This window comes from Sceloporus undulatus, chromosome 2 (assembly GCF_019175285.1).
Source record: "Sceloporus undulatus isolate JIND9_A2432 ecotype Alabama chromosome 2, SceUnd_v1.1, whole genome shotgun sequence".
NCBI lineage: Eukaryota > Metazoa > Chordata > Lepidosauria > Squamata > Phrynosomatidae > Sceloporus > Sceloporus undulatus.
In genome coordinates, this window is record NC_056523.1 from 157,089,172 (window position 1) to 157,112,090 (window position 22,919).

A 22,919-nucleotide genomic window follows, 5' to 3' on the forward strand; every position below is an offset into this window, starting at 1 on the left:
TAAAAGAAATGGCGGTGCCCATTCTACACGGGGACCACCATGACGACGTCACCACCGCGCCGCCTCCAAATGAGGCGGTGCAATTGTGATGTCGTTGCGCTGATGTCGTTGCGCTGTGCGAGGGCGCCTAGAGTGCCCTTTCCGCGGCGCGAGAAGGAGCTCCGAAATGGAGCTCCTTCTGGGGTTTGTGTCACTGGGCGCAGCCTTTACATGGCTGCACCAGTGACGCAGAGGAAAAAGGGGCCGAGCGTCCCCTTTCTCCTCCTCCCCGCCACCATTGGGTGTCCTCGGGGCTTGAAGCCCCGAGGACACCCCTGTCCAGGCCGTGGGGAAGCGGCCTTTTGCAGCTTCCCCACAGCCTGGAAAGTGGGAGATCGGGGCCTCGGAGGCTGCCGTTGTGGCAGCTGAGGCCCCAATACAGCAGGGAAAGGGGCAGCCTGTAACGCGCCTGTGGTTTGTTTTATGAGCCTTGAGACAGCTGAACAACGTTGTAGGCGAGTATCCTCAAGCAATGTGGCAGTGGTCTTCCTCACGACTAGATGACAACAACAGACTGCTTTAAATGTATTTCCCAGTTCAGAACATAGAAATATTATTACAAAAGCTAACACATTAGCATTAATAATGTTTTTTTAAAAATAAATGATTGGTCATTCATTGCTCAGAAGCGCCAAGTGCTACTAATATGCTACTCTATTTTTTTGTTAAAATATAATAATTTGAAAGTACCAAAACTGCCCCAAATCCTTCAGACTGACTTCCCCCCAAAAAAACACATTGAACTGATGAGTAAAAGTTTTAACACCCAAGCGATACTACTTCCACCAATTCTGGGAAAACGTTTAACCTGATGAGAGGCCCAATTTCAGCATGAGCCAAAAGTGACTGTGATTGCAGTTTCATGAATTAAATTGGGGAGCAGGAAACCTCATGTAATTTGGCTTCTAATTAGCAAACTGACAAATAAGTCCCGATTCACACACTTTGTTTTATTGGGCATAAAAGAAAAATGAAACTCATATAACGCTTCTTCCAGAAGAAACACCATCTGCCCATTTACTGGGCTGCTTCCTTCTTGTTACGTACTATTTCCAACAGGAAAAGAGAATTTAAGAGCTTACTCTTCATTTGTCAATGGTAATAGGCCTAAATACCCCAAAGGTTCCAGATCCTCCCCCCCCATCTGATCTAGGAAGCTAAACAGGATTAGACCACCAATAAATACCAGGCGCTATAGGCTATATTTCGGAGGAATGAACTGGCAAACCACTTCTGAGTATTCCTTGCTAAATCAGCCTCATGAAATTCATGGGATCACCATAAATCAACAGGTGACTTGACACATATATACAGACACAACCTGCCATAAGGAAAGATCTCACTGGCCTATTAGTAGCTTCGCCCTCGATTCTCATGAATGAAAGTCCTTTCCTTTCCTGACATTCTGCTCCTGTACAATTCTGGAGACAGAACGGATTCCAAACGGTTGAGTCGTCAACCATTTTATTAGCCCTGTCCAAGCAATATCAGACCTTGATGTGTGGTGAATGTGTCAGAAACATGTACTAAAAATTAGACCCTTGTAGTGTTAGAGGCATGCAGATATGAAAATGCAAACCTCAGGGTGAATAATGGGAAATAAGTGGATAAATTTCTAGCACACATAGTAGCAGCTCCTGTGTGTGAAAAAGAGTAGCTGACTTGAAATATACACCAACTTTCTTGTAAGTGGTGTCCTGTTTAAACAGTAGTACTAAGATGAAAGTTTAGAGGGATAGTTTTAGTTGTAGAAGGGTGGAAAAATAAAATGTACTGTGTGGGGTTCAAACATTAAAAATCCCAGTAGTTCTAATCCAGTACTTGATATATCTAGCACTTAGCTTCAAACCTTCTATCTGGTATTATTCATGTCTTTTTTTTTTTCAAAACTCCCTCATGTTTTCTGTGGTTGTAATATACCTTTTAAAAATTATCACAATTTATTTTTTTGCAAAGAACTCTATCATGAATTAGCACATGGCTGTAGTTGGCATATGTACTTCTATCCACTTAACTGTGATAATTTTTGTAGCATAAAAGATTTAAGTGTTGCTTTCCTTGTGTCTCCTTTAGAACATTTTGCAGAAATCAATAGAACAAGGCATTCAAAAGCTGTATTACATTGGTTTACTTTAACTGTTTCATTTCCTCCCATATTATTGTGTCACTTTGACTTGGGAATAAGATGAGGCTTTGTGTAAATGAATAACGTATCTTAGAATGCTAGTTAAAAGGTGGCCTAGTGCAGACCTGAAACAAAGATAATATTATTAGATTAAAAAAGAAAATGGACTTTTCTATAATACCTCCTCTACAAACTGTATTAACTGTAAGCATTTGTTCAGCTAGATGTGCTATCAAAATTGGTGCTTCATATCCCATTGCATGTCTAAACGATGGCTAGCACAATCCATATCTGCCTCCTGTTCTCTGATAGGAGCTAACAAAAATAAATATATTCTCTTTGTGGAGAAGAAGCAAAATATGTCCTATGTTTTTCATGGACTGCATTGTTTCAGCTCTCATACTGTCAACCTGCTTTCCTTCAGTGGGTTTGATAATATCAATTATTTAATGATTACTCATTTTCTTTTCTTTTCTTTCTTTCATGCTTTTTTAAAAAAATTGCCAACAAAAAGGAAAAACTAAATTTCTAGTGTGTTTTTGTTGCACTGTTATACCTTTTATACAAAAAATGTTGTGTTGTGTTTTACTGCTGATTTATCTGAAACAATTTATACAAAACCTCTGTTTTTTAGGTGTGCTTGTGAGAAAGAGGGCAAGCATATGGATGTTTATATTGTTTGTTTTCTGGAACATGGTACTCTCTTCAAACTGTGGTGCAGAAAAAGAAAACCGAGTACTGGTGCTGGCGTCTCTTTTCCTGACAGGCCAGTTATATGTGCTGAAGTACTTCTACAGAACAAAAATCAGGATGTTCTAAAGCTAATATACCCTTGTTACTAGAGCTGTATCTGCACTGCAGAAATAATCCCGTTTGACATCACTTCAGCTGCCATGGCTAAATGCTGTGGTATCCTGGAATTTGTAGTTTGTTGTGGCACGAGAGCTCTCCAACAGAGAAGGCTAATGTATGTAGAGAGATCTTGTAGCACCTTTGAGACTAACTGAAAGAAAGAAGTTGGCAGCATGAGTTTTGGGAGACCACAGTCTACTTCCTCAGTTGCATTTAGTGGAGCGGAAACCAAGGACAGAGAAGGCTAATGTCTCACAAAACTACAAATTTCAGAATTCTGTAACATCAAGCCGAGGCAATTAAAACAGAATCAAACTGGATTATATCTCCAGTGCGGATGTAGCCTAAATTAATCTTTCCCACCCACAAGACAGAATCCCAAAGTTGTCTTTAAAAAGTTGTTAGTCCCAGTTTTGACATCACATTCAGGCAAAATAAGGTCCAAAACACACTGCAGAAATAATCCAGTTTGAGACCACTTTAACTGTCCTGGCTCAGTGCTAGGTAATCCTGGGAATTGTAGTTTCTTGTGGCTCCAGAGCTCTCCGACAGAGAAGGCTAAATGTTTCTCAAAACTATAGCTCCCAGGATTCCCTAGCATTGAGCCAGAGCAGCTAAAGCAGTCTCAAAGTGGATTATTTCTGCAGTGTTTTTTGGAAATAAGTAAGTAAGAAAATCCTGTTCAGAACTGTACTATGAGAGTCTCAGTAAAGGTGGTTTAACAGTTACCACAGCAAATACTGGCATGTCTGCATCTGCTGCATTTGCCCTGTCACTTGTGGGTAAAAGGAGACGTAGCATCTCTCAAAATGCAGGTATGTGTATTCAGAAATGTTCATTCAGCCCACAGAGTTTTAAAGACCATAATGTCAACATGCCTTATTTGCTACAAGAAACCCCACTGTACATGTACCAGTTGTGTTTTTTGCATTACAAGGCAAGACACAGTTAAATCCTGCTGTTTTTTACACATGACTAAACATAATCCTTGCCCATTCATACAACTGACTTTATGCTTGCATATCTGACTAACTCTACAGAAATAAATAACTTCCTCATCCTTCAGGCTATGATGCTCAGACAATTTATTACAAAACAGCCCCAAGGGTTCAGTGGTGCTCCAGAAGAGAATGGCTCTGGAAAGTGCACCTTCAGTTTCTTAGTTCAGACCCCTTTTAGTAGACAATGTTGTTTCATTTCCCAGTTTTCTTAGTTAGAATAGAAAACAACTGCTCTGTAGTTTGCGTTTGAATAGTAGAAAGCTGTAGGAACACCTTGGCTTAGATTCAGAGGTACTCCCGAATGAGCAGAGGTTTTTCACTGGTGTTGTCCACCTACTACAACCCTTACACCACATTCCAGATTGTTCTGAAGTTCCCTTCCCCACAAAAAAAAGCATTTTTTTGTTGTTGTTATGGGGGGCAGCAGAATGGAAAGAGTGGGAAGTCCTCACTAGGGAAGCAGAATTTCACTCTGAACATTTAGGATCCTGGCTGCTGCCATTTGCTATACCAAGGGTTTAAAACATCCTGCCACTTAAAGTACATCCAATTTATGCACTTCATGTTAGGCTGTAAATGCAATAGGGAGGATACAAGAATTTTTTGTTAGCGAAAACTCAACAACTGCTATTATTCCAATGTAATTTAAATGTCTTCTGTTTCATAAAGGCTTGGAGCTAAGCTACTCTTGACTGTTTTCCCACCCTATGTGGACAGCATGGTCTTTGAATTACAGCTGTCTTTGATTTCTGAATGTTACCTGTAGAAATTAGTTATTGTTTTATTTTATTTTTTGTGTGTGTGTGGCAATCCTTGTGACTTTGAATGTTGTGACCAGTGTGTTTTGCTGGTAGGGTTAGTATTGTGTTAATTAGATGACCTAGTTCCATGAAAAGAAGGACCAAGAATTAAACAATGTGAGGCTACATAGAAGAGTCCAAGTTTCATCGTTACCATATTCACCATAACTGCTGCTTTTTCCCGATTATTTATTGTTTTTACAAGCTGCATTTTCTTACATACTGTTGTAAATAAACTACCAAGCTATCTTCTTTCCAAGTCTGTCTGTTTTTTTCTACAAACTCATGCAATAAAGTATCTATGTTTATGATTTCTTTTCTTCAGAACTGTGTGGAAATCTGAAATATGTGAGAACAGTACCAAGCGTTAAAAAGCATCCAGTGAAGAATTTTACTAATTTTCACTAATACTTGGATGCCACTCAACTATGTCTATGTTGTCACTATAGGATTTAGACAGGGTTGAGAATAAAGTGACCTTCCAGATGTTATTGGACTGTAACTCCTAGCAGTCCTAGGCCGTCAAGCCAATGGGGGAATGCTAGAAGTCAGACTTCAGCAACAGCTGGAGGGCTGTGCAATTCCTACCACTGGTTTAGCTGAAAATTATCACTCAAGTAAGTACACCACTCTTGTTGCAAACCACTAGCAGCCAGAGAGTTAAGAAAACACTACGTGGGTGCTCTGTCTAAGGCCTGGAAATCCAGAAGGCTTCATACAGTAATACACACACACACAGAGAGAGAGAAAGAGAGAGAGAGTAATAAATATTATTGTATGAAGCCTTCTGGATTTCCAGGCCTTAGACAGAACGAGTCCTTTGGGATGGAGACAGAAGCTAATTTCTGCTGTTTTTGAAGGTTGACTCACGGTCAAAGATCTTGCATGGGATTCTTTTCCATTAGCTGCATTCCATCTGGTCCCTTGCAAAAAAATTCAGACAGGTGAGACTGTTTTAACAGTTTAAAACTATTGAACTTACGAAACTGACTTATACTGAAACAGATCATTTAATCTATCTGAGCACTGTTTGCTTCTCAGCTCAGAGACATCTCTTCAGCATCCCAGGCAGAAGGACTTTTCCATGTTATTTGATCCTTTTTAAATTGGAGATGTCATGGATTGAACTGGGAATCTTCTGCATGCAAAACTTGTGCTCTAACCTTTGATATTTTTCAGAGGAAATTATTTACTTTGGCCCATCATTTACACAGTTTCTACTCATAGTTTGTTTGTCTTAAATATAAAATATATTATTTATACATTCTGAAGTAGTTCATCATAAAAGTGCCTAAATGGAGATGATATTTTACTGTCATCATTTAAACTACAGCTGTTAGAAGAAGTATTCAGAATTCTATTCTGCTTTTAAACAGCGGTTCACAAATCATTCTAAATCAAAATAATATTTTAAAGCTGTCAGACAATGAATATAGAATAGCAGGAGTCAGCATTAATGCAACCACAGAAAACTGTTAATCATAAAAGACCCAAAAGAAAAAGGGAGTCGTTGCAAAGTAAAAACTGAAGAGGCCAGAGAGAGCTCCTGGGGGAACTCCAGAGTCTTCATTTCCAAGAGGGCTGTGCTTCATACTCACCAGTCTAACCTCTGAAGGTAGGGAGATGTCAAACAGATCTGCCTCTGAAGATTTGGATGCATGTGCAAAATTGTGTAGGAGTAAGCAGTCCTTCAGATATCCTGGACTCAAACTAATTAAGGCTTCAAAGGTGTTAACTGGAACTTTGAACTAGGCTCAGAAACAAATCAGGAGCCAAATACACACATAAAAAAGCACAATGAATAACAGGTTCCAGACAACACCACAGCACAACATTCTTCACCCCTTCAAGATTCCAGACAATCTTCAAGGACAGTACCACACAGAGCACATTTCAGTAGTCTAACTTAGATGTGGCTAATGTGTCAAAGTAAGTGCTCTGAAGAGTACTGTACAACAGTGTTCATCTGTGAAACTGTTTAAGATCTCAGTGCATTTCAGTCAATAAAGCAAAATATTAAAATACAGATATATGACCAAAACCCTGACAGAAGAAAACGCTATGATGAGACAATTGGACCTGCAACATAGAAGGTTATCGCATGGGGGCAAAACCGTCCCCCGATGTGTTCTAACGAGCACGAGCGCGGGCACGCACGGAGCGTGATGGGAACCCGATGGGAACCAGAACGCTAGTTTACCGCACGGTGGAATGCCGCCGCTGCCGCCGGCGTTCCCATCGGGTTCCCGATGTGTTCCAGGAGGCGCCATTTTGGCACAGTGTCCCCCCGCCCGAACTGGGCCGGCCCCCCCATCTGGTCACTCTTTGCATGCGCGTGGGGCGGCCTTCACGTGGGTAAAGTTTCACCTCCGTTGGTTCCCGGGTTCCATTCGTTGCGCGCGCTCGTGCTGTTACCACCTTGGTTCCGGTTTGCCCCCCTGGCTCCCCTGTTCTTAATTGCCCGAGGTCCCCTTGCTTTTGCCCTGAAACACGCCGGGTTCCCCACCACCCCTGTTTCACGTCCACCACTAACCCCCAGTTTTGCCTGCAGACTGTCATGCGCGTACCCGTAATTGCGACCTGTTTTGCAACGACTCATCGCCACCACTTAGTGCTGGTTTCTCAGGACTAATCAGACACTACTTACGATAGTTACTTATATCTAGATAGATGTATACTACACCACTCTACAGTACGTGTCGTGTGGCTGCATGCCACCCTTCCTTCTTGTCTGCCTCCTATTTCTGTCCGTGTTTGTCCTCTACTGGCAACCGCACTGGCCATACTCTTGTTCACTCTTCTCTTTCTCTGTATGCCCTTCTCTCTTTACATATTTAAGGCCTGGCCCAATCCACCCACCCGTCTGCCTCGCCTTCCTCCGCAGCCCCTGGCCAAACCATGTTCGGTTACGCGAACGATTTCCTCTCTTTTTACTCATTACTGCATATCAATCTTTTTGACAAGCTTTGAAATCTCTCTTCGTCGCGCTCGCTTAGTGTCTCGCTGTACGTCCTCCCTTCCTCCTCCTTTTTCTCCTTGGGCACGCCCTGGACCTATGACCCACCACCTGTCGACGCCCCTGGTCCCCTGTCACCCTCACTCGCGTTGGCCATGGAAACCTGCTGGGTGCGTTTGTACTCACCCCCCCGCCCCGCGGCTCGCTTTTCCCCCCCCCCCCCCTACCCCGCTCCCCTCCATGCGTGGCCCACCCATCCGACTGACGGCCACACGTGGACACGCAACACACCACTCCTCCTCTTGACCCCTGGCTCCACCCTCTTTGGCGTTTTGCATTTCCCCGTCGGACCTGCCTTCTGTCACTCTCTTTTTTCTTTATGCTTCCCACGAACATTCCACATTCCCGGTCCACACTCCACATGTTTATCTTTTGTCTACACCTTGCCGTGCGTCTTACCATACGTGTGCCTGCTCCGTCTATTTGCCACCTTGCCCCCTCCCTTCGCAACACCACTCCATCTTTTCACTAACCCACTGTTTCCTCTCTCCCGCCCCCTTTCTTTCATCACCCCCAGAACTTGCTATTTGAATCTCTTGTTTGCGACTTCCTTTACCGCACCACTATTCATGTCCCTCGTAAACGCTCTAGTCAGCACAAAGCACAGACATGTACGACCCACATGTTGCAGTCTGGCTACCATATCAGAGCATAACAACTCATTACATTAACGCAACCTCCTTTGGCTCCCCCACGGCTCAACCTTCTATCCTATTGTCCAGTGATCTGGTTGATACGACACGCGGTCTCGGTCATGATTATCCATTCTTTCTGACCTATTCTATGCGAGAGATTTGGGCTAGATCCTATTGCGATACCACCGCCTCACCTCTTCTATCTCCCAACCGAATCTATATAGCTAATAAGCGATTGAGTGCTCCCTAAAAATCCTTCATTTTAGTACACATGTAGAGGCAGCCCACCCTCCGAGGCAGATGTGATTCAGTCTAGCCATTTGGCTCTCTGTCGACTTGCAAACTGACTAGGAGCCTGCCCCAATTATTTTTGTTTGATCCACACTCTACAACGCTCTATCGCAGCCACCCCAAAAAAATCCTTTTTTAAAAGAATTCCCTCGAAACAATTTCCAACCTCCACCAGTACCATCAGCGGACTTAAAAACCAGCCAACAGTTCCCATTTCTGTTAGACCCCTCTATAGAGCAAAAAAGTGCTTTCACCACCAATAATATACTGTGTACCTGGCAATCTACCCTCTAGTTGCATTAATGACATCCAATTCTCCTCCTCTCTACTCACACTACATCACGCTCCACCCTCTTCTTCCTCGTTTAGCCTACTCCGCAGACACTACCCCCTATTTTGATTTTCTCTCTCTCTCATCCTTCTCTTCTTTTCCGCTTTGATCTCATACCTCCCCGCGTTTGAGAGTCTGTTTGCACTTGCGCCAGTGCATATACCTTTATAACTTCTACAAGATGCTTCATTCCTCCCCGTACCTCTCACCTTCAATTCTTTTTTCTTTTTATCTTATTTCAGCTTCCCCTTCGTCATCTCCATTACTAATGCTGCTCAACGGCCCTACCTACTTTCCCTGTTGTATTTCTCCACACCCCACTTAAACAATGTGTCAATCTTTACTGAATAGCTTGGTAAACATCAATAGGTATATTAAAAAAAATTACCAAACTGATACGCTTGCACACACTGTCACTCACTCAGCACCTATTATACTTCTTCATGTCTCACATGCCATACAGCGTCCACGTTGCCCTACCTGACTACGCACTCCCCCTCAAAACATCTCTTCCACCGTACAGCGTTGGTTTCCTACTCAGTAGTGCAAGCACCTTGCATTAAAATGAAAACAAATTGTCACCTTTGCGTACGCTCTCTATACAGCTACTATAGCCGCGCCCGGTTTTGCCCTACAGCTTTGCATCCCCTGCGCAACCTTTCTATACTCACCCACAACCTCTCTTAACTCTTGTTTACTGCGGCACAATCTTACGTAAGGCCACGCTATCCTCCACCCCACCACAACCCCCCCAACCGCTCATGAGCTGCCCCCCCCTTCTATACTAGCGAGCTCACCCATCCCTGGGAAACTTTAGTCACAATTTTAGCCCCCCCCCTTTATGCTTCTCGTCAACACGATCCTTGTCGTCCTGCATCTTCTCAAAAGCCTAGCCTTAATAAAATTATGGGTAACTTCTAAAAAATTCCCTAGCGTACACAACATACCTCTTGTTCACACGCCCCCAGCACATACACGTCCATCTTCGGGCCTTCTTCTTGCCTCTTTCGTCCCGCATCTCCCTCGTCGTGTGCTAGGGTGCCTGGTGCGGATTGGCCACATGCCCTGCCTCCCATCGCCGTGTCGAGGGGTGTAACAATTACAGCGCCCTGTATACACAGCGCCGCCATTGTTACATAAGCACCGTGCAGCACGCATAGCACCGCATGGCGCTTACATCCAAGTGTGCCCTCGTGCACTCGGTATGCCACTGCGGGGTAAAACCATGCTTTTCGTGGGTTCTTTTTCCTCTGCAGGGAAGCCGTGCGGTTTGGCAGCTGCAGCATCCCTGCAGAGGAAAAAACAGGTGCTGACAGGCCTCCCTTTTGGGGAGGTCTGTACCGCACCAAAGTAAAAACTCAGGTTAAAAGCAGTATTTAAAATATCCTTTAAAATCCAGTGTGGCAGTGCGAGATTAATACTAGCCTTCTGCAGAGGTCATTGCCTGATGGATTTTAACCGTAGCTGCACAGAATCTGGCAACATTATATGTATATCTGGATTGGTGTCCGAAAGCAACAGAGAAGTGTAAAATTGACTGGTGTGTCCTTGTGTTTATACATAAGGTGAAATAAGGCTGAGGCGGATGTCCATGTAACATGAGCACTGGAATATACATGCTCTGTTGTCACTATTGGCCAGTCACAGGGGCATGTCTGTCTGAGAAGAGCTTCTTGTATCGCCTTCGTACACAGGCATGTGCCAAATAAAGGCTCTCCTGTATTTAGGTCCTTCAGTTTTGCTAAACATGCCCTAGGTGATGACACAGTATCTGTTGGAGTCACAACGATAAAAGTTGGGTCGCTAGCTAAGTCTAGCTGTCACTCTATATCTATACCCATTGTTTGATGATCACTTTAGCCTTCATATTCGATGCTGAACAAAAGCTCTGGAGAGAAACACAGGTGTTATCCAGGCCAGTGCTTTGCTGGATTCATGCTAGGGTTGCCCAAGGGCGGCCACCGCACGACACCGCAACCCTAGTATGTCATGCCGGCATTAAATGGCGGCGTCCTTCTACATGGGTGCCGCCTTATGTGACGATGCATAGCATCCGCACGTTGTTTGCAGTTGTGACGTCACGGTGCATCATTTGCGCACCTCAGGTGTCGCAAGCGCAACTAAAAAAACGACCGCTTTTTAGGGTTCTTTTCCGCCAGCGGGAGTCGCACAGTTTTACCCGCTGCGGCTTCCTGCAGGCGGAAAAGGAGGCAATGGCAGACCGCCCTTTTGGGTGGTCTGAAATAATTAATATAATAAATAATAATAATAATAAGTTTTATTTGTTAACCACTTTTCCAAATGATCAAAGCAGTGTACAACACGATTGCAATAACAAGAAAACATGGGAATAAAAATTGCCAATACAAAAAAACTTCAATAAACATTACAAAAATACCGATAAAACTATCACAGTATACACAAATATAACAAATCCAACTAGCCCTTTGCGAGGTGATACAAATCCAACTAGCAAGTGTGGACGATATACATTCATATGGGGGGAGGGGGGGTAGTCAGGTGTAGGTGTTGTTAGGACATCAGGGAAAGCTTGCTCAAACGAAGTCTTATCTCTTTTTTTAAGAGTCTAGGGGGGGGTGGAGCGGAGCTCCTCGGGAAGAATGTTCCAGTTCCTAGGGGCAGAGGTAGAGAAAGCCCTTTGCGAGGTAGATACATATCTCGCCTTTGGCATTTCAGCAATTTCTTCCCAGCTGATATGAGTGTGCGGGGCGGATTATATAGGGAGAGGCGGTCCTCCAAGTACCCTGGGCCCAGCCATTAGGGCCTTTATAGGTTATAACCAACTCCTTGTATTGTGCCCGGAAGCAAACCGGCAGCCAATGAAGATCATACAGGATTGGTGTTATATGGTTGGCCCTGGAACGACCAGTGACCAACCTAGCTTCCATGTTTTGCACTAATTGAAACTTCCAGGTTTGGTACAAGGGTTGCCCCATGCAGAGCGCATTACAGAAATCCAACCGAGAGGTTACCAGAGCGTGTACCACCGTTTCAAGGTCCCCCCGGCCCAGGTAGGGTCGTAGCTGGCGTATCAGCCGAAGCTGATAACAAGTACTCCTGACTGTCGCATCCACCTGAGATGTAAGATGGAGCGACGAGTCCAGGAGCACCCCCAGACTGCGAACTGAGTCCTTCACGGGGAGCGTGACCCCATTCAGGACAGGTGGGCAAATTACCTTTCCCGGGCCCAGGGAACCTATCACGAGTACTTCCGTTTTCTCTGGATTCAAGCTGAGTCTGTTTTCCCTCATCCAGCCCATTACCGACTCCAGACAGGCATCTAGAGGAGAGATGCCATCCCTGGTTACTGCATCAGTCGGAGACACAGAGAAACATATTTGGGTGTCATCAGCATACTGATAACACCGCGCCCCGTGTCTCCAGATGATATCTCCCAGCGGCTTCATGTAAATGTTAAATAGCATGGGGGACAGAATGGCTCCTTGAGGGACACCAGATGTAAGTGCCCTCTTATCGGAGCACACGTCCCCCAGCTGCACCATCTGGAGTCTGCCACAGTGAAGAAATTTTAGTCATCACCATCTGTTTCTATGTAGACTGAAATTCATCAGTCAGGGTAAGTGGAGCAAGACCAGTGGTAAAGATAGTCTGAGCCAGTAGCTGAGTACGGTCACCCAAACTCTGGCCTCCATTTTCATAAAGCCTGAATCCAGTCTCAGAGTTGCATTACAGATACATTTTGGAGCCTGTGATGCTGATTTTAGACATTTGGATTGCACAAGTTCTAATGGTGCAGAATTGGGGAGGGGTCCCAGCTGGGATCCATAAAGCAGCTGTGAAATCAATTTGGTTTCAAAGAGTTTGAACTCCATCGCATTTGCCCTGGAACGGGCCTGTAGCGTTCCAAAATGGAATGTTCTGGGAACGGGAGGTAGCAGGAAACGCATTTTACTGCACAGCGAGAACGCTGCCACCGCCACCAAACATCCCCATTCTGTTCTGGATGTATTCCCCAGGGGGTGATTTCCAGAACGCTTCTCAAGCGTTCCCGAAAATCGCCCCCTCTGGGACGCATCTGGAATAGGATGGGGATGCTCGGCAGTGGCATCATCAATTTCGCTGTGCAGTAAAATGTGTTCCCCACTGCCTCCTGTTCCCAGAACGTTCCATTTTGGAACTCTACAGGCCTGTTCCAGCCAGGGCTAATGCAATGGAGTTCTTTGAGTGCCACCAGGATATAATGGCCTCGTCATGAAAAATTTGAGGATGGCTGTTGAGCTCTTCTGTGTGTTACTGGCAGCATAGTCCCCAGGTGCTTTCCTACAACCAGTCGCATGAAAGATTACACCCAGATAGAAGCAGGAGATCTGTTTGATCTTTTGACCAGCTATATAGTCATGTCTTTGTATTAATGTTACTTATTAATCATAAGTCCTGTGTATTACTGAATGTAATGGTAATGCACTCATCCCTCCACATTTGTGGCTTTGACTTTTGCGGATTTGATTAATCATGGATTTTATTAATATGTTCTCTCTAGTAATATCTAGGTCCTCCAGCACAACTCTATGGTCAACTTTAACCAAGAGTTGCACTGAAGGACCAAGAGATTCCTAGAGAGCACTCTACTAGGCACTTGTAGCTCCTCCAGCACCATTCTATTATCAGTGTCTGGCAGATGTTGACCACAGAGTTGTACTAGAGGGCCTAGTGATTCCAAGAAAAGTTTTCTCTCAAGTAAAAGAGTTATTTGGGGTTTTTCCATATTCATGGGGATTCTGTGCCCCTAACCCCAGTGAATGTGGAAGGATAAGTGTAGTTGTGACATAAAACAACTAGCAAAATTAGAATTATACCTTTAAATTACAATATCATATGTACAGCCTAAATCAATTTACATATGTATCTACATAGTTCCATATGGTTGAAGTGAACATTTGGTAAAATGTGATTTTTTTTAAAAAAAAATTACATTTTCAATTTTTTTAAAATTTTAATTTTTTAAAAAAACTAAACGTTTAAAATTTTAAAACTGGGGCCTCTCCTTCCTCCTCCCATGCCATATCTTCAGCATTTTAAAGGGATATACGTGAATGCCAAAATCCATTTCTGCCAGAAGGCAGATGTTTGAGGAGCAGTGGTGTCATCTTGTGGGGTGTCACTGGTACAGTCCACCCCCCCTTGCACTCCCCCCCAGTGATGCCACTGGTTGTTGTTGTTGTTGTTGTTATGTTTATTTATATCCCGCCTTCCTCCCTGTGACTCTGGCCAAATAGAGACATCAGAGCATGTATTACTCCAGTAGTCATGCTACAAGGAGGTTCTGCCTCAGTTTCACATTCAGCTGAGGGTTCCAATTTTCAAAGGTCAAGGAATGAAAGGGAAAACTTTTTCTGCATCCAATACAGTGGGCACTTGTCATCCGCTGGGGTTTGGTTCTAGGATCCCCCGTGGATAACAAAATCCGTGAATGCTCAAGTCCCATTACATACAAAGGCAGAGCAAAATGCTGTCCTTTATATAAAATGGAATATCAAGGTTTGCTCTCAGGAATTCATACTTTTTGGGAATATTTTCAAGCCATGGATGCTTGAATCCGTGGATAATAAATCCGTGTTTAAGGAGGGTTGACTGTATTTGTTTTGCTGTAACCTCCTCGCCTAGCAAGGCACTCTTCTAGGCACTCTTCTCCAGTGTTAAATTGCGTTCTTGGGCAATCCCATTGTCCATTGCTTTGGAGATTCTGGGATTTGTAATGCAAAGCCATACTTTAGATCTGGAGAAGAGTCCCTGGTGAGGGCAGGTGGAGTGAGGCTACAGGAAAGCAAAGGTTGGGTACAGAGGGTTTTTTCCCTCCCTCCTTGTGCTTTAAAAAGTGTAACCTTCTGCTGTGTATGAAACGGAGGCAGGCCTAAATTTAAATTAATGAGATGTTTTATTTAAAATTTAAAAACTGGGGCCTCTCCTTTCTCCTCCGACACCATCTCTTCAGGTAAAACACATAAGTGTTGTTGTTATTTGCGTTTTTTCCACATTCATGGGGGTCCTGTGCCCCTAAAGCCAGAGAAGTTGGAGGGATGAGTGTATAATACAAATATTTAGATACGAGGGCAGACACGAGAGAAGCAGAGGTGACACAGGAGAAACAGCTCAGCTTTCATTCAGCTACAGGTGCAAGAGGTCCTCTTTTGTTTTATGGGGACTCTGTAAGGAAGCTGGTTTCCATAGGGCAGTTCTTGCAAATAACCACAAACATGTTGGCAGCAGCACGGGACTGAAATCAGGTCTTCTGCATAGCAGAACCACACAGGTCAGAACCAATGGAGTCACTAAATTTGATGTCACCAGGTGCAGGCATTTGCATATGTCCCTTTAAAATGCTGAAGAGGAGATGGCGTAGGTCTCAGTTTTTAAATTTTAACTGTTTAATTTTTTTAAAAAAATTAACATTTTCAAAAAATAATAATAAATTATTTTCTTGAAAAACACCACATTTTACAAGGAAGATTCTGAGATGAAAGATGGAAGAGAGTTCTGGGAAGGATAAATGGACAGGAGATGGATTCAAGAAGAGAAAACTGTTGGGAATAAAGTGTGGAGAAATTGTAGGAAGACTTGGAAGAATTGTAGAAGGAAAGAAAAAAGGAAGCAGATAAGAACTGAATGGAAATAGAGCTGGAAAGAAAAAGTGATGATAACTTTAATAACATGGTTAATTGCGCTTGAAATATAATAATGTAAGATACTCCTCTTCATCTTTGAATTGTTTTGTTATTGTGATATTGTAAATGGATGGGTTTCATTTATTATGCGCTGGAATAGATGTATTATTTTAAATTTTAAATTGTTTAAAATTTTATTAATAAATAATAATAATAATACATTTTTATCTATATCCTGCCTCTTCCTGTAGGATCAAGGCGGTTTACAAACACAATAAAAATACAATACACTTAATACAAATAATAAAAACCGACACACACACATAAAATACAATACAACTCTAATACAGTACAATTATACACTACAATATAAATAATTCCCCTCCTTACATATGTAACAAAATACCTAAATATAACAATGATATAAAAATAAATATAAAATAAATCATTAATAGTTGTGACATAAAACATATTACCTTTAAATTATAATATCATATGCACAGACTAAATGTATTTACATATAGTTTTGTGAATATATGGTAAAATGTGATGTTTTAAACATTTAAAATGTAAAAGCTGGGGCCTGTCTTTTCTCTTCCCACTCCATCATTTCAGCATTTTGAAAGGACACAGGTGAATGCCACAGTCCATTTGTTTCAGAAGGCAGATGTTTGAGGAGCAGTGGTATCGCCCCCCCCTCTTTTAGGGTGTCACTTGGTACGGTCCACACTCCCCGCACCGGAGGAGGGCGCGGGGAGTGTAGACCGTACCAAGTGACACCTTAAAGGAGGGGGGAGTGATGTCACTGCACTCAGAACCTTCCTCCCCTTCAGGAGTCTCACTACTAACGCGACCGTGATATGCAATCCACCTCCCGCTCACTAGGTGGCGCTGGAGACTGAGAAGCGACATGATTTCGTTGCTGCGTCGACCGCCCTCAAGCCAGACTGGACTTATGGGGGCCCTATGGATGAGAGGCACCAACTCAGGGCTTCCGTTAAGCCGAGTCCGCTACCGAAATGGAAGACATTTTAACTCGACGTGCCGCTCTTTCCCTAAACTCTGTCGCCCTTGTTGCAAGGAGCCCAGGAGGTGGGCGGGGCTCTTCTGGCGCAGGCGCACAAGGCTTTCCTCCTGTCCTCCTCGCGTGGCCTCCTCGAAGATGGCGTCCTTCTGCGAGGAGTTCTCCCTGTGTTCCTTGGCGGCGGCGGCGGCCCTTCCGCAGGCGCCCTTGGGCCTGGAGCCCGACGCCGACCGGGTGCTGCTCACGGAGAGGGGCCGCACGGTGACGCTTTACCAGGTAAGGGGGCCCCGACGGCGGGGCTGCGGAACTGGGGTCCTTTATGGAGCCGTGTGTATCTATATACACACACACGCACATACATATATATGTGTGTGTGTGTGTGTGTGTGTGTGTGTGAGGGGGCCTGTGGGGTGGTTTGGACGTTGGGCTACGACTCTGGAGTCCAGGGTTCTAATCCCCGCTCGAGTATTAAAGCCCATGGGCCACACACCCCTCGAGCAAGTCACACTCTCTCAGCCTCACAGGGTGCCAGTGGCAAGCCCACTCTGAAGGGGAGGATACGAGTCACACTCTCTCAGCCTCAGCGGTAAACTGCTCCTGAAGGAACCTGCCAAGCTGAAATTCACATATACAAGTCACACTCTCTCAGCCTCAGAGGATGGCAGTTGCAACCCCCCCCCCTCCCTCTGAAGGAACCTGCTATGCTAAAACTCGCAAATACAACCCCCCCCCCCATCATAGGTTGGCCTTCGTTGTTGCGTGCCTCCCTCCCAACTCACCTTTGACTTACGGCAAGCCTTATGGCTGTCATGGGGTTTGCTGGGCAGGTTTCTTCAGAGGATGCCTTGTCAAGCTACTGGTTAACCTTTTGAAGCGTCAGGTGCCCAGATTGTTTGAAGGGCTGCCTCTACTTGTGTGATCTTGGTTCTGCTTTAAGACCTGTGGGTGGGGGAATAAACCACAGTAGCATTTTCTTACCTATTCCTTGCTTACTTTTTGCATTGGTACGTTTGGTGGAGAATAGCCTTAAAGTTACAGTAAGTCTGTATATTAGCACAGATAGGTGCATGCTTTCTTCTAAAAAGTTACACCGTTCCTTAATATTGTAGTTAAAATTCTGATGCACGTGATGGAAATGGGTTATCTATCGGTGGTAGAAAAAAAGAATGAATACCCTCTTTTGTGCACTTTAATAAAGTCTGAGGTTTTTGTGAGTATTTGTGAGTTTCAGCTCACATCAAGCTGCAAAGATAATGAACAACAGATTAAAATCTTCTTTATAAACAGATTAAAACAATACTTAAAGCTAGTTTTACTAAGCCAAACTTGGTTTGAAAACAGATTAAAAGAAACCCTAAAACTAGATTTAAGGACAAAAAGCATGCTGGAAGCAGGGATGGACTTGCTAGGTTTCTGTACTCTTGATACAATTATAGCTTGTGTGTTCGGAGTATATGTCAGTATGGTTCCAGGGTTTTTCCCCACTGCATAACGTTTACATAGAAGTTATTGTATGGCTTACTGAATTGTTTTATGCTGATATGCTAATATCATAATAACTGATAACTTTTACTTTCTTGAAGGTTTCCGACCAAAAACCTTTGGGTTGCTGGTCAGTCAAACAAGGCCAAACAATTACATGCCCAGCCGTGTGCAATTCTGAAACAGGAGAGTTTGTTATTGTTCATGATGACAAGGTATGGTTTGTTACTGACATGTGTATCTAATTGGGATTATGCAGGGATGTTGTAGGCAGTGGTACAGGTTTTCTGAAAATTGCAAATTTGTTATAGTCCTCTTATGGAACTGACTTTTTTTTTTAAAAAAATTGAAAATATTAAATGTTACTGAATCGTATCAAAAAGATAGCAGTGGGTTTTTGTTCTAGGAAGAGAGTAGTTGGGGTCTGTTTTCCCTGAAAAGTGGCATTAGCTAAACATTGATATGTGATTAAGCCATATATTGTTCAACTAAATGATGGTGTGGGTGATGTGAGATTTTGTTCATGTTGTCACAAAGTAAATAACTTGACCATGACCCAAGTAACTAACTCTGAGAAATTAAGGTTGAATTTCTAAATATACCTCAGTTGAAATCAATTTATTGTGTTTATTAATACACTTCAACTGAAAGCAACCATTTGGTATGAGATTGTAATCTTTCCTTTCCTACTGAAGATGAGGGGTTTTTGCACATAGGTCAGTGCAAGTGGGAAAGTTAAAAAGTAAAATGCAGAGCTACCTTGAGTGTGCTGTATACATGACATATGGATTAGGAGTTTCTGTTAACGATGGATATTTAAATTACAGTATATAAAAGTTTGTGCACAACACCTGTTTTGGATATTCATTCTCTCTCTATGCTTAGTCCAGCACTATTCAAAGTGTTGGCTCACAAACTGACGTACCACGGTGAATTTCCAAAACAGAAAGAAACAGTTGTAGACATGAAACACAAATATAGCACTGGTCCATGGCACGTTGAAGGGACAAAACTACTAGTCCCCCACATTTATTATTATTATTATTATTATTAACCTTTATTTGTAAAGCGCTATAAATTTACTCAGCGCTGTACATACAATCTTTTTAATTGGACGGTTCCCTGCCCTCAGGCTTACAATCTAAAAAGACACCACACAAAAGGAGAAGGGAGTGGTGGAGGGGAAGGGGATGAGGTCCAGCAGTTCTTCTCTACTTCCAAGGCCTGGACCAAGGCAGATGGACTGGAGGGAGGGCTTGGCTTCTTAATGGATGGGTAAACTTCTTCCAGGGAGGCCTGTTGGAGTTAGCCTGCCTCTCTAGTAGGATAATACATATAAAATACATAGCAGTACAAGAAATGATTCAGTAAAACAGGCAACAAAGAACATCAAATAGCAAGTGACAATTATGTAATGCCTGGGAACGCTTCTCGGAACCAGATGGTCTTCAGAAGCATTTTAGACTATTGTCCCAAATCATCTCTATCTGTCCAGGCTTTGAGAGTAAGATTTAGCAAACACTATTTCCACTTTTTAAAACTAGCTCTTTTTGGTTTTTAGGTTTTACAGATATGGAAGGAGGATGACACTAACTTGGACAAAGTTTTTAAAGCCACAGTAAGTTTAAAATTTGTAAAAAATAAATAACTTTCTGTATTACCTTTAGATGAAGCCAGGTTTTCTGTATTTAATTGCTGGCACTAGTTCTCAGTATTCTTATATCCGTCTTGCAAGAAGGGACTGAGTTTAGACATTCCTTTTTGCAAACAGAATTGCTCCACTCTTTCACAAAAGGGGATTTCACTTAGCAGAGGAAGTGGGCAAAGGAGGAAGAGACGAAGGATTCCCCCCTCCAGGTTTCTCCTTGTGTCCCCTGAAACACAGTTCCAGAATCCTCTGGACCCCTGACAGGGTGAAATTTAGGAAGGTTGAGTAAGCAGTAAAAGCTGTGTTTTCCGGTGGAGCATCCTATGCATGAGAGTTTTGGACCACATCCAGGAATAATGGTCGGGAATTTCAGTTCCTGCTCAGTCAAAAAAATAATTTAGTAATGGCCATCTACAAAGAAAGGTTTCATGCTGTTTAAAAAAACCCTTCTATTTGCTGAAGGAGTCTTTTGTTTCCGATGTTAGTGGTAGTTAGAATTTTAATTTAGATCTTTTTGCCAATCGAGATACAGTAGAGTTCTCAGTGTTACTCTTTTAAGGTTTGAGGAGAAAATGTCACGAGATTTAAGTAAGCCTCGGACTCAAACAAATGAGTGGCTTGGGGCGGCCAAAAGCTGCTCCAAACATGAGCATGCCCTGAGCGGCATGGGACCATGGCGACCAGATGTCGTGATTCACAACGGACCACTGGTAAGGAATGCCTTTTCTGCACTCCTTTCGCAGCTAGGTTAGGGCTGCCTTAGGCGGCCACAGTGCAGTTTTGACCCAATCTGGAGGCGTGTGTTATCTGGACGCCACAGTCCTGGATTGGCCCAAAGGCAAAGCTTTTGGCTCGTCTGTTTTGGGCCCTAGTTAGCCTAATAGTTGGAACTGAGTTGCAATTTATTCAGGTGCCTCCATCAGTACTCACAGCAATTGCCTTTGTATTACACTGTTTATTAATACATAGTACTTTGTCACCCTCTGTTGCATTTTTTGTATTTGAGAATAAAGTGTACAACTGTTTTTTCAGTTGTCCGCAGATGTATATCGGATACATTCTCTGCCTCATACTGAACCCCTGGTCCTGTTCAAGTGTGGTGCTGTGAAGAGTTTGGATGCTTTGCTAGCTGCACCTCAGCAAGAAATTGAAAATATTGTTTCAGATGAGGTTATTAGGTGAGTGCTGCAGCTTTATAATTCAGAGTTTATTCAGGAGCCATTGTGATACATTGGTGGGTTACACACTGCCATTTAGTACGCGCTCTGCACGTCCTAAGGTTAGGAAGAGGCATGCTAGGGTTAGGAAGGTTCTCACCTTCCTAACTGCCCTGTTCCTAGGATGCGCGGAGCGCGTACTAAATGGTAGCGCCCGTCCACATGGGCACTGCCATATTTACATCTTGGACGCACAGCATCCAGATGTGGCGCGGCGAAAGTGACACTGCAAGTGCGCGCCTCGCGGTGCCACTTCCGGGGCCAAAAAGGAGCGCCATTTCGGTGCTCCTTTTTAGCTGCGCCGGGAAGCCTCGCAGTCTGGCCGCTGGGGCTTCTCGGCGTAGCTAATGGAGCCGGCGCCAGACCGCCCGCTTTTGGGCGGTCTGTAACGCGCTATCGTCTCTTCAAATCCCCTCCCTGTCATCTCAGCCTAGTTCCAGAATTATCTGCTGAGAATGGAGGAGTTATTACTGTGGATTCCCTATGACCTTGTATCTTTGTAATGCCATATTCATTTCTTTCATGTTCTTTCAGTGAACACTATCATTTCTTAATTAGCCATGACACTTCTATGGAGTACTGTGGATAAAGATTGTTTGCTTATCAAAGAAAGATGGCACAAAATACAGGACACTTTATTTCATATGTTTGAATTTGTTTCACTTCTACTGATAGTTGTGTCGCAATGGCTAGACATTTAGTACTTCAGATAGTGTATTCAGTGTTTTATTTGCAAAAAGTTTTCAGTTGTGTAGTAATAATCATATAACTTTTTAGATGGAGTAATGCATTCATGGGAGTTGAACAGCCTATTCTTACATTTATTACTGAGCAGGTGAGTGTTAAAATTCTAAAGTAGTCATATTATTAATTAAAGTAGTTATAATATAAATACAGTATGAGTATATTGAAGAGATGAAGTTGATCTTACAAATACTAATTCACAGATTCAAGTTCTTAATACTTCATGTGTCCATTTACAGATGATACACCATAATTCTAATAGCAGAATATAAGTGTGCTGCGTCTTCTCAAAAACTTAATCCTAGTCAGTGGGTAGACACTAATAGCATTTACATAATCCATAATTTATTTCTTATCTCTCTTATCTTTCTGACTATAAGTGCTTCAGTAGATTTCCAAGCTGTTCAGTCAGACTTTTTCTTTTCCTATCATCTTGCTGATTATATTACTGTATTCTGTTCGCTTTTTCAGTGTGCATGTATTAATATTAAGCCTAGGCCACCTAAATCTAAGTTAATGCCTTCCATCTAACTATGATGCCTTTTAAATGAGACTGGTTGTCTGGGAAATAAAAATTAAAAAAAAACATTTTTTTTCTTTAGAATGGAAATTACTTCGTATACATTCATCAGTGTAATAAATGTGTCCTTCAGAAGTTTAAACTTGAACCAGGGAGTGAGTCATCTACACCACTGAGCTTTGCAGGATATTTGAACAACAAAATTGTTACACTCTTTTGTTTGTGTAAGTATCTAAGTAAATTTAATTGTACAATGTGGACTCCCTGCTTTGAAGAAAATTCCTATTAAAAGCATGTTATCTCTTTTTAAAAAGTCTTTCTATATTAAATTGTGTATAAACTGTGGGGATAGCAGTACTTAGTAGATTCTAACTGTATAATTTCATCTAGCTGTCAGGAAAGCATAAACAAAAATGGCATAATTCAGACCCAGTATCAAAACATGACTCAGGCTCATACACTCTATCTTTCCCTTCCTCCTATTCCCTTCAAATCCAAGAAGTGATATCAGCATTTACACATGCACATACAGATGTGTGTGCATATGCAC

General features: G+C 42.9%; 1 protein-coding gene across 2 annotated transcripts in view; it reads left to right on the top strand.

Annotated features, from left to right (window-relative positions):
• The first annotated feature begins 16,728 nt into the window (after positions 1 to 16,728).
• NOL11 (nucleolar protein 11) overlaps positions 16,729 to 22,919 on the top strand; it is a 28,077-nt gene continuing 21,886 nt past the window's right edge. The window contains exons 1-6 of one of the 2 annotated variants that reach the window (XR_006102218.1): positions 16,729 to 17,034; positions 18,342 to 18,455; positions 19,802 to 19,858; positions 20,921 to 21,066; positions 21,883 to 21,940; positions 22,452 to 22,593. Coding sequence is in view for 1 of the 2 variants with exons in the window: in XM_042452468.1 (XP_042308402.1) it covers positions 16,897 to 17,034; positions 18,342 to 18,455; positions 19,802 to 19,858; positions 20,921 to 21,066; positions 21,883 to 21,940; positions 22,452 to 22,593 (655 nt within the window). In the remaining variant the exon portion in view is untranslated. The remainder of the gene's footprint in view (positions 17,035 to 18,341; positions 18,456 to 19,801; positions 19,859 to 20,920; positions 21,067 to 21,882; positions 21,941 to 22,451; positions 22,594 to 22,919) is intronic. The other variant, XM_042452468.1, reaches the window with a different exon arrangement.